The sequence below is a fragment of the Sylvia atricapilla genome, chromosome 15 (genome assembly GCF_009819655.1).
Source record: "Sylvia atricapilla isolate bSylAtr1 chromosome 15, bSylAtr1.pri, whole genome shotgun sequence".
Classification (NCBI taxonomy): Eukaryota; Metazoa; Chordata; class Aves; order Passeriformes; family Sylviidae; genus Sylvia; species Sylvia atricapilla.
In genome coordinates this window covers 11,780,381-11,793,242 of record NC_089154.1, presented here as the reverse complement: position 1 = coordinate 11,793,242, position 12,862 = coordinate 11,780,381, and the positions used below count along the sequence as shown (strand labels likewise).

General features: G+C 38.5%; 1 protein-coding gene across 20 annotated transcripts in view; it reads right to left on the bottom strand.

Annotated features, from left to right (window-relative positions):
- Positions 1 to 12,862, bottom strand: part of RBFOX1 (RNA binding fox-1 homolog 1) — a 773,912-nt gene that overhangs the window by 68,612 nt on the left and 692,438 nt on the right. For all 20 annotated transcript variants that reach the window (XM_066330222.1, XM_066330221.1, XM_066330225.1 and 17 more), the window contains one exon: positions 10,116 to 10,169. In XM_066330222.1, coding sequence (XP_066186319.1) covers positions 10,116 to 10,169 — 54 coding nt within the window. The remainder of the gene's footprint in view (positions 1 to 10,115; positions 10,170 to 12,862) is intronic.

Genomic DNA, 12,862 nt, shown 5'->3' with positions numbered 1-12,862 from the left:
TTAGCCCTTCAATATCAATAGTCAAACCACACAGTCTTAGCATGCTTTTAAATATGCTGTTAATTCAAAAAGAAGTGCTCTGTGAGGGCCTTCAATTATCTGGGATCTCTATAAACTGAATAATAGCCTTCAGATTTTAACACAACCACTCATGGATGGTTGGCTTGATACACTGGATTGTTTCATCCATTATTAACAAGGAATAAAGCAGCAGAACCCCAAACCACACGCCTCCTTTCTTCCAATATGTTAAAAATACAAACAAAACTCATGTTTAATCCCACTAAAGCTTATATGTAACTTCACTTAAACAAGGGGGTCGGGAGGAGAATTAAAATAGTTGATGTCTAAAGTTGATTTTTCCTAAGTCCAAACCCCTTTTTATATTGCCTTCTGACAGCAAACCTGAAATGCATTCAATTATTGAACAGCCTGGATGTGCTTGCTGCTGGTAATGAGAATCTGTGCTCTATACATACATTTATGTAGTAAGTCCCTGACTCACATATAACCTGATCTGCATTGTTTAAAATAGAGGAAGGGGAAAAAAAAATACCCACACCAAAAAATCAGGCAGTGAAGGTATATAGTGTCTAAGACATTTCCTGGGACCTCTCTACCCAAAAATTCTATTTAAAATGTTAATTTTCCTTTCCATTTCTTTTCTAAGCTTAGGGGACGTTTCCTTATTACCACTCCTCCAAAACACCCAATGAACTGAAGCACTGATTGAGGGAACAGCACTGAATGTTACAGCAAACATCTTCTCTAAGACACCCTTCCAATTATTTTTTGCTGGCCACATAATCTATTTCCCAGCCTTTGAAAACAGACCTTTCTACCCCAGTTATTCCTGGGCACTATCCAGGATGCTGTCACAGATTAGGATTGGGAAGGGTCAATATCATTCAAGCAAAAATCAGAGAAGCAGCAAAGTTTGCAGCTCTGGTATGACATAATCCTCGCCTAATTCCCCTTGTCTCCACTTCTTCCCTCTGCAGGATATAGAACTCACCCCACAGTAACAGGGATCTCTCCTTCTCCTGCCTGCTTAAAAACACAGTGTGACTGACCTGTTTCAAATTTAATTAACAGCTCAGCCTTCCCATGAACTGGCTGCACTGCAGGAACAATTCATGTAGTGCTTCCATTCACAAAGTAAAGCAATTGCAGCAAACTGCCTTTCCAAAATTATTTAAAAATGATTAATCAGCCACAGGCACTCCTTGTCAGGTAACTGAACTGAAACTAAATTGCACAAGCTCAACTGTTGCTTGTACCAAAATCTGCACTGTGCTTAGAGAGTTTATCTGTGCTCCTCAGTGAACTTCATCATTGGCATCCATGTGCAAATCCTTATCCTCACACTGCCACCAGAAACGTGTAAAAACTGGACATGCATTATATAGTCATTAAAAAAGAGGAGTGGTACTATCAGAATTTCCTGCAAAATATGTTGATTATAAGATGCCTCTCCACAACCTGAGGTGTTGGGAGTCCAGGGCATTCCTCTGGATGCCCTGGAAGGTCACAGAGCTCTGCAGAGAGGACTGGGACCCTGTTAAGAGAGTTTGAATCCTGGCCAGGGGGGTCTGGGGTCTGTCCAGGGGGTTGTCTGGCACAGAGCCCAGGAGGACACAGCCTTTGATCTCAGTTTCTGGAAAAAACTTCCAACATTGAGAGAAGAATTACAAGTCACAAAGGTGTGAAGACAGTAGTTTAGCTTATCACGGGGTGGAAAATTTTGTGGATTTGGGTCTTTAGAATAAAGGTGCATGGGGGGACAAGATGGAGGAATTAGGGCGGCGCCATGGGTTCTTCTTCTTCTCCCCCAACCTCCATCTCCTGCTGTGATGGTGGCACAAAGTGGTTTAAGGGGACTGGGTCAGAGCAGAGATGACCCTGTCAGTACAGGTGATGGGTATTGGCACATCCCTGTAAATAACAGAGACACAATTATCTGTATAAAGGGCAGTGACCTCCCATCGAGGGGGAGCCGTCCTGTGTCCCAGCAGCAGGACAGACCTCGGCTGGGCACAGAGAACATTGTGAGATTAGAATTAATGAACAATGTGAGAAACACTGAAAAACAAGACCTTGAAGACTCTTTTTCATTCTCATGTCTGGCTCAGGGCCCTCAGAGGCAAAAAGACTCTAAACCACCACCTGAGTCTTGGTTGAAAGAAAAAACCAAACCCGAGACTCAGGTGCACATAAACTCCGTGACAGTCAGTGCCATTATTTTATACTGGGACATGCATCCCACTGAAACTGTTCAGAATCTTTCAAAGATCAAATCTTCATTCCTAATCTTTCCAGGTCTTTGAGGTAAGCAGGTAAATGATGGCTATTCTTAGTTCACTTGTAACTTAGGTGAAAAAAAAAAAAAAAAAAAAAAAAAAAAAAAAAAGAGAAATTCTGAAGTATAAACTTCTGAAGTAAACTCTGAGCTGGAATTAATACTCTTCTTGAAAGAAGATACTTGAGAGTACACAAAGTGCACTCATGTTCTGCTGATAACTAAAATGAATTGCATTCATATGTCTGCCTGTTGAATAAAGATTGCAATAGGAAAAGAATCACAGAATAGATGAAACTGGAGCCTTTCTGCCCAAACACAAACACTGCGGTTTCAACATGCCCCTGCAGGGATTACAAGTGGATGTGTTTATGCTTTATCCTCTCATATTGTGTCAAGACACTATTTTCTGTGTAAATTACCTATTTCAGTAAATCTGTAAGACAGAGATGCAAATCTAATGCAATTAGATGCAGAGATGCAAATTGCTAATCCCTCAGTTCTCTTTGCTTACACCAGCAAATGCTGGTTCTGACTTATAAATAAAATTCTATTCTGAATGACAAGCTGAGGATATAAAAGACCAAAAATTGAATCATCATGCATAATCCTGGCTTTAGCTAGTCTATTTCTTTCCTTAGCCCAGACAAGTTCCAGAATTTCAGGAGCATGAAAAACCATTACAAAAATGGTAATGCAATGTTTCCAAAGTTTCCAAAGCACTCATTCTTACTAGGAAGCAATTCTATGCTTGGAGATTTCTAAAGAAAATCTGAGAGCACCAAACCAACAGAGCTTGTAAAGCTTGTAAAGGACAGCCCCCTCTCAGCTCTCTCCATAACGAATAAATAAATGAATGCTGCATTTTGAAAGTTACTCTCCATAAGTATTATGAAATACAATTTCATAACAATGCATATTGGGGATCCTGTCATCCAGTGCCCAAAATGGGAAAAAAAATGCATAAGAAGGAAGAGAAAACATTAGCAATATGTTTGGATTACAATTAGCCATAATCTTAAATGGCTTTAGCATTAATTTACAGATGTAATCAAGGTTTAACACAGAGCAGAGTTGTTTTCATTTCCACTTAAGTGTATTAACTTTACATTTCATATATTACTTTATTACTTTACATTTCAGAATGGTTTGTCTGCCTGACTGTCCATCCTAACAGATGGATCTTCCTAACTTGGTTATTCTTCTAATCAGAGGAATTTATTCCTCCACATAACTGCTACTAACTTATCAAGCATTGCAAATATCCCACCCAGTTCTGAACAAACAAATGTTTTAGTGATGACCTTGTAGTTTGTCTTAAATTTTCCTCTGGGAGATCCTTAAGCCAGTGGTTTTTTTACATCTATCCCTGGCTGGTACTTGGATTACAGCCCCTGTTTTATTCTAAAAATGCACCTTGCAGCCTTAGCTCAGGCCCAGGCAGTGCCCATCCAGGCTTACCTCTGTTGCTCAAGCAGCTGGTGAGACAGGAGCAGTAGCTCTGAAACAGCTGGATTTATATCCAGCCTCAAAATCTACACCATACACAGTCTGGAGACGCTGTCACCTTAATTATTTAACTAATTTTTGGTCTCTCACTAACCACAGAAAACATTTTCACTGAGCAGCAGAATGATTTAAGAGAAGCCCAAGGATAATTTTTCTTTGAAGATTTTCTTTGTGAGTAAGGAACAGTACTTAACTATTTTTAGCCCTTTAAAATTTGGTCAATTATATCCACAATGAAAACACCTGAACAAAAACAAGAACTCGGCAACAACTCAATGACAAAGAGAGGACAGCACAGCTCCTGCTTGCTCAGAAGGTTTCCTTTGGGGTTATTTAAGTAATATCTGAAAAACAAGGAAACCGACTATGTGAACTGAGGGGAAACATGGAAACATGGCCACCAGATCAAGACCTACATCTCAGCAAGATTTTACCAGCAAGCAAAGAGCTCCAACCACCCACCCCTCAAACACATCCTTTCCTCTATTGTGAAAGAATTCCACCTTTCAGCAAATACATTTCCTGTTTTTACCAATTCTGTTTGTGAACAAATCCATCACAACCCAGTATCAAATGGTTCCCCATACTGAACTGGGGTCAAAATTCACAAACTTTAACACTGAAGAAGCAAAAACTCCCTTCTGAACAGTTCCCTACCTTCTGGCATTAAGCTTTATGTACTGCTGAAGATTTACAATTAAATAATCAAATCTGTGGAAATTCTTCTAGAGATCACATAGAAGAGTATCAAACTCCAAGTACATCCTGTGTGATGTAAATCCAAGAGAAACACCTTCAAAAGGGAAACACTGACAAGTATCTGTGGTCGTCACATTTAAAATGCGCAGACTTCAAAACAATGGCAAATATAGGTAGATTAATCCTGCTCCAGATTTAAATATATAACCAATTGGCTGAATTAATGTTTAAAAAAAAAGTCATTGGCATTAGCTTTGAATAAGCCTTGTTTAGTTTCCATGAGGGTACACATTCTAATGAAGAACTCATTATAATGTAGCTTAAAGCATAATTAATTTTGGATTATTATTATAATTTTTAATTATTTTTTTTTTTAGTAAATAGCTAGTGCAGATACTGAATTCCATTTTTTTACTGGCTTTATTCATCTTTCATAAACCAGGATTTCCTATATAATGGCTTGTAAAAGCTCCACAAAGTTTTAGAAATGCATTAGCTGTCTTCAGTGGTGTTAATCTACCTAGGAACTCTTCATTTGTATGATGGTACTTTTAACAGACATTATGATTTTTGAAACAAAATTTACAGCTGTGTGTTATGCTTTGAAAAGAAGCATCTATATAACACAGGTGGAATATTAAACAATAATTATTTGACTGTAGTTAGAAAACTATTTAAGCTGCTTTAATGCCACTGCAAATGTATCTATTTAGGAAAATCTGCTTAGTCAATAGCAAAGTTTGAATCCAAGTGTACGTAATCAAATGGTAAAATGAGTTAATCTATGGAGTGGCAGACAGCTTTTAGAAAAATACTGCTTTAGAGATACGATAGAGTGAACTTTTACCCCAGGATTAGAATGCTGTGCAAGCATATAATTCAGCTTCCCAAACTCCAAACATCTTCACTGAGAAGTGTTTCTAGGGTATTTGCTGAGCTTATGCAAGACTCATTTAAATTCAAAGAGAAACACTAGAAAGATGAAATGAATCCCAGGTGCTCTTACACTCCAGAAATAGATGCTTTAACACATGAACAAAGAGAATCAGTATTAGCAACTGTACAGGAATCCTCTCTTCCCTTGGATTCATCTTACTTAAGGGCATGGTTTTTTATATATTGCTATGGTAGTCCTTTACTTTTAATTATATATAACATTCTATTCCAAACTTTTGAACAAATTTTTGAAAGGAAATTTGTTACAAAATCTGATTGTTGCTGGCTGGTGGATACTGTTGGCTTCCAAATGCCAAACAAAGCCCTGAGCATCTAAAACTTCTCTGTCTTCTGAGGGCTCATAAAATAGTTAAAATATAGCACAGACTCTTCCCTCTCTTTCATTTTGAGTGATGGAGGAAATTTTGCCAGTGATCGTGGAATAACTGCCCAAGAAACTGGGTGGTTACAATAGTCTTGACTGGGTTAAGGCTATTTATGGAGTGAATATAGCTACTCAGCTGTGTGGGATGACTTGGAACTATCTCCTGAAACTCCAAGAACTTAATAAAGCTCGGGAAAAATAATAGTTCCTTAAGTAAAAGGAGGATGGCATCTTCTGCCTTCCAGTGAGCTGCACTCAGTGACTTGCTCTAATGGCTATTCACCTCCAATCTTCAGCCTTTTCTTCCTTCAATGTCAACTTAAATTTTGGAATTTCTGAAATACTGTTTATTGGTTACGACCAGACAAAAACATTTTCTCATGTGAGTTGCTGTGAATTCCACTGTTCTCTGAAAGAGTATTCACTAGATTTCCAGGCAATTTCTGTAACATCTTTCCCCCTACCTTGCATTTGGGAACTGCCAAAAATGAGCCTCTCCAACAGGCAGAACAGAACTGCTCTCTGCCAGGAACAAAAAAGTCTTTTAAAATGGCCTTACTGTGACTGAAGCTACCCGCTGTACAGGACTGATCTGTTGTAGTAACACAGGTGCAACAATATCCTATATTTCAATAAGGAGAGTGCGAGAGATCTCTCAAAAATTCATTGTTCCAAAACCCAAAAGAGAAAAACCAAAAAGATCTGCAATAACTGAAAGGAACAACATGGAACTTGGCTGTCAGACTGCCTGAGGCAGAAAGAAAAGCTTGGTATTACAGATAAAATATACACTATATAAAAATAAGCAGGTGAAAATGATATTATAACAAACTGCAGAAACAAAGAAAGTACCAGAGCATAGCTAGTAAAGAAACTCAGCTGCAAATCTGTATTTTCCCAGCCATAAATGAGTGAATGGGGAAAAGAACAGACCCTAGCTGAAATACAGGAAAACTATGGGATGTATTTAAAACAAGATGGAAACACAAATAGATGAAAAAATTATCCCAGTTTCCATGAAGACTTTGTGAGACAAATCACGGAGTGCCTCTTACCAATTTCCTTATTAGGACCTGCCTAAGAATTTAATAAATATTTTACTGGAAAAGATACCAAATGGATAACACAACTTCATTAAGCATTCCTTTCACATAAAAGGAAAACCCCCTTAAGCAGAATGCTTTTATTTACTAGAGGGAGACTGTGTGGACATAAGTAATCTTCCCCAAAATTTCCTGTCCATGATCATATACGGAAAAATGCAATTCTGTGAAAAGCTGGAATGATACATTAAAAAAAAAAATCCTTTAGTTTTCTCTAAAATAGCATTTTAGGGCTTCCCAGCAGAAGGGTGGGAAGGGCAGGAACTGGTGGCCATCAGGGAGCCTTGCTAGGCCCTGGAAGTGCAGCTAGAGTCTCCAGAGGGCCCTTCCCAGAGGTGTCCCTGGAAATCCACAGCAATGCTGCCACAGCTAAAGAGCTGCGTTGCCAAAGAGGTGGAATTTATGGCAGCACGAGCATTTCACAGGCACAAAAAACAGCCTTAGAAGGGCTACCCAGGAAGAAAAAATCCATAGTAAATACATAGTATTTTGCAGCCCCCGGGTAATACTTTCCTACCACAGTGTCTGCTGTGCATCTCAGTCTCCATTTTTAGCTGTCACACGCTTCTCCAATAAAGGTTTTTCTTCACACAAGTGTACACTCCAAAAAAAAACCTCGAGCTATAACAATCATGTCACTGGTCTTACTGTTTACCATTATCTTCAAGGTTTTAGGGTTGATTTACATTGCGTTCCTCCCTATTTGACTTTAATTGTCTGCTTCAAGTTGTCAGGACATAACTATATCTTAGATTTGCATTGCATTAGGGGGATCTTCTCCTTTCTCTATTGATCTTGTCTTACGGAGTAATTTAACTCAATTCTAATTTTCCCCGTGCACGCGGGGTGCTCTCCATCCAAGGAAGTGAGTTATGTGTATTCAAGTGGTGCATCTTATGAATCTTGTTAAGCTTTACCGCCTCCCAGCCCGCACTGATGGAATATTTAATCACAGAAATGAGTTGGCAGATTTGATGTACAATACGGGGAAGCCTCGTGGCTGCGGGCGCCGCCGGCAATTGAGAGACGGGGGAATTTGCCATCCATCAGTGCCATCCTGACAGCTTTGTATAACCTTCTGTTTTTCACTTATTTATGAAGATTAAAGGTACTTTAAATCAACAGTTTCTCTGTAAATGTATCATCTTTATTTCAGGAGTGGCCAAATTTTTCATCATTTATTAGGAGCTCAAGGAACTTCTCACACCGACTGTGAAAAAGTTGGTACAGTTTTATCATGATGGTTGTTGAGACAGCAAGTAAACTAAACAAGTGGAACTCTGACTGTCTTTAAAAGCACATCGCTAATTTTAGAATCTTCAAAAATTCAATTCCTTCTTCTCTAAAGTGGTAAAGGGAGCCCAAAAGTAAAAGTAAGTCGCACTGTTCTATTGTGACATGCAAGAATTGCAGTGTTTTTTTACTATTTCATTTCCTAACAACTTTAAGAGATCTGCACAATTTTAACTAAATTGTTTAAAAGAAAGTTTGTACATTTAATTGTGAGAGATCGTATTTTAGTCAATATAAATAAAATGCATTTGAGATGCATTGAAAAACCAAAAAAACCCCAAACATAAACCTGCCTGAACGTATAAACTGAAAAAAAAATCTCAAATAAATGAAGTATCTTGATGGAACTTTCTGAAAAGGTGTGGTGGAGTTCGTGTCATAATTCATAAAATTAAATTAATACTCTTCTAATGGTAATTAAAGATTCTCATTAAGAAGGGCAAACACCTCCCTAGTGTTGGCAATAAAAATGCACTTGGGACTTTAGGAGGTTATACCAAAAAATCAATAACCTGCCATTTTATAATTAAAAGACAAAATAAATGTTAGGGAAAAGTCCAGTAAATTAGGAAAATTACCTTCAGGAGAGATTGAAAATATTGATTTTAATTTACAAACTATGTGAACTCTTCATGCCCTACTTCATGAGACAATTATAAGTCAGATTGTTAATTCTGCGTACGTATTAGAAAATTGATTACTGTACTATGGGAATATTATTATATTTGTCATTAACACAAAGTCATTTATATAAAATGACTAATAACTCTGACTTTCTAATTTATGCAGGTTCAGGGTTGGTTCACTAACTACTCAAACGAGATCAATGTTAAATTCCTGTTTTCAACATAGACATACATCATCAAGGAAATAAATTCTGCCTGCATCAAATACTGCAATTCAATGAATGTCAGGTTAGTATTTTTACTATACTGTGCCACTATTAACCTAATTGGAAGATTTTTATCTATCTCAGGAGAAGCTGTTTTTTAACCACAAACGTGTTTGTAACAGTGTCCTTTTCAACAATTTTCATCTCTTTAAGTCCCTCAAATTAACAAAAGTTTTTCAGCCTTGTCAACTGGGAACTTGAATATCTCCATGAGTGGAGATTCCCCAGCTTCTGCAGACAACCTCTTCTCATGCTTAACTACCATCCACCAAAAATGTGTTCCTGCTGCTTGTGGGCAGCATTGAAATTCCTCTGGAATCGACTGGGTTTCGGACTACAAATAAATTCATTTTAAATTCTGTTCCTAAAGCATATTTAGAAACTACTGCTAGTCATGACTGACTTCCAGCAGACAAAAACTGAATCTCTCATTTCAAGATGCAACCAGAATCAGAATCTGGTCTCAGTCAGGTGAAAATATAGATTTAAAACATTTATAGATTTAAAATATAGATTAAAAACATCAAACCGAGAAACTAACTATAAAATGTAAAGAAAAATGCTCAGGAAAAAAATTATGATTGCATTTACTCTGTACCTACATATGTCTACATACATGTATCTAATAGACAGATAGATAGATAAGATTTTTTCCTGTTCCTTACTGTTATTCCTTACTAAAGAATCCCTGGAAGAAAGCAACTGCACTAAAATATGAAATAAAATGAAATCTCATGTAAGGCTAGGATATTGCAGTACATTCCATGCTATACTATCTATTTTCCAACAAAAAGGCATTTATATATGTTCTATATAAAGTTTATTATGCCCAGGTAAGGTAAAATCTTGAATCACAAATGTATAAATGACTTTTAAATAATGTGTGAATCACACAAAGAAAGCAAACCTCACATCAAACACGGATTCTGTACTTTTGCATGTTTTAAAGAATACTAAAATGAAATATGGCCAGTGGGACAATCACAGAGCAATCCTTACCTGCATAGAACTCTGGACTATAAACTGCACCAACAACTGGATTTAATTTCCAGCCTGCAGCAAACAAAAACATAACAGTTAATATTGCAATTAGTGATCATAATAGCAACTATTATTATTATTACTATAACTACTATTGTATAGAAAACACAGACAAAATTTCTGCAAGAAAGGTCACTGTAATTCAAGTTTCACAGGCATCTTTGATTACTGATCTGTAATATCAGAGTCTGAGTAGGGAAATAAATAATGAAACAAGGCATTCTCCGGACCTGTGGCACTGCAGTAAATGGCCAGGTGAATTACCCTGGCTGAAATGCATATGGATTTACTCCCTTAAACTCTGGAACAAAGTCAGCACTAGCTCAGGTACCCCCATAGCCTCTAGTACAGGGCAGAGGAGCTCTTAGCCATGGTTTTGGCACTCTGGTTATGACCCAGAGGAGCCAGAACAGTTCATTCTCTGGACACAAACACTGCTGAGGAGCCTCTGCTAGCAAGGGTTATGGGGCAACCAAATAATTGGAGCATTTTGATTCTACCCTGCAAAATGAAAGCACAGCCACAACATAGAGATGTGTGTTATGACAGGAAGGAGAGGCTCTGTGGGGTCCAGTGAAATGCCAGGTCTCAAGGGGTACAGATCAGCCACTGCCTTGCTCCTAAACGATCACTAAAAGCCCCTAATAAACACTGCCACAGAAGCACAGCACAGAACTCACACATCTTCTGTACCTGTGCCCTGGCCAAACTCCAAAGGACTGCTTGCACTTAACACCTGATGCAGCATTCCCAGGCTGGCTGCAGACAGTGCAAAGGGTCTGCAAAGCAGGGGGGATGTCAAAGAAAACCAGGCTGGAGGGACTGGAGGGGCAAGAGAAGAGCAAGAGCTGCAAACCCATCAGTGTTCTCAGCTGTGCTGCAGCACCAGTCACTGCGGTTTGCTCAGCCACAGGGAGCTCCCAGTCAACTGCAAACTCCACAGAACATCCCCCCACCCACACTCTCTTTTTTTCCTTAAGTGAGCAATTATTTTGAACTCCTGAAACTGAAAAATTAGGGGGTTTTCCTAAAGCGCCCTCAAATCAGAGGAGTGGGAAGCACTTATTGTAAATGGGAATAAAGGAAAAAAAAAATAAAACAAAAACCTGAGCAAAAGCGTGTTGTAAACTCCAGAGCTATGGCACTTAAAATAGAACTTTTAACTGCTTCTGGAATCAAAATGCAATCCCAGACACTGACAACAAGGCTTTTCAAAATCGCAAAAGCCATGATTAGAATTTAAATGCACACTAGGTTTATTTCTGCCTTGGCCATATCACGTAATGCAAAAGCACAGTGGGAAATCATAAAGCATCAAGGCATTATAAGACTGAAAAAGTGCAATGCAAAGTCTCAATAACAAACAAACTATTCCCACCCTTTCAAGCTACTTCTATCTCATGCACAGCAGCTATTTCCCAATAATTAACTGCTCAGTAAGAGAGGGCAGAGGTGGTTTTGAAAGGCAACTTATTAGTAAGTTCAATGTAAGCATCTTTGCACAACACCTTTTCTGTAGAAGTCCCTGCAGTTGTTCAGTGTATCCAAAAGACAGTTGGGGGAGCTGGAAAATGCCCAGCCAAGAAGGGCTAAAAGGTTTTTCCTCCTGAAAATACCACAGGAGTTTTAGCTGATCCTTCAATTTTCCATTCCACAGGAATATATTTAGGAACACCAGAGTATAGCATTATCTCTTGATCTCATAAATTTTGACTGATGAAAAATCATTCAAATTTTGAGACTTTGGGTAAAAGTCTAACTTTATATAAGGTAGGGAATATCCAATATTTCAAATTCAGTACTTCCTCAGAAGACCACTGATCAACACCATCCAAAATGAAAGATTGGACAGAATTTTAGATCTGTCAGCTTTTGCTGTCAAAGCAGCTGACAGACATCTCTCAGCTTCTAAGTTACACTAACAGTGCCACAATTTGTCTGAGAGAAAGAAAAAAAAATAATCTTGGAAGACACAGATTGTTCTTCACAGCTGAAAGGCAGGCTCATATTTCAGCTCCTTACCACTCTCCCAGTGACGGCTGTCTCATCTAACTTTTTGAAGCCTGTGGAGGAAATACTTCATCGTGAAAATAACAGTAATTAAACTTAACTTTATCTTGTCAGCCAACAATGTGCTGGCCCATAGCTGTGTGGGTTAATCAAGTGTGATGGGAGTTGATGTATCCGAGCCAGCAGCTGCCAAGTAACCCTTCTGCAGCAGCTGGAGGAGGCAAATTCTCGGCTGTGGGTGTAATTTTGTGCGTTTTTCTTACTGTCACAATATTAATCTCCTTCTTGAGTTGAAACTGTAAAAGCTTGAAACTTAAAAACCAGCCAAGGAAAGAAAAAAACCCTCTGCCTGACCCAGCTCCCCAGCCATTTAGAGCAGCACATATCCAGTGTGCTGAAGGGAAGGAAATGATCCTGGGGTAACAAGCTGTGGTGGAAAATGGGGCACAGCAACACAGAGAGGATTATTTTTTGCTTCCTAGACCAGAGAGGCAACCACGGCCAGAGAAAGGCTTGGGTAGGAAACAACCCGATGACTCCATTTCCTTCCCTCCTGTTTGTAACCCAGGAAGGGAGTGGGAGAGGATTTAACTGTGCTAATAGGCACCAGATATGACTTTGAATCTAAATTTAAATCAACAGAAGGCTCAAATCCAAAGCACCACTAGTATAAACTTTAAAATACATTTATCTTT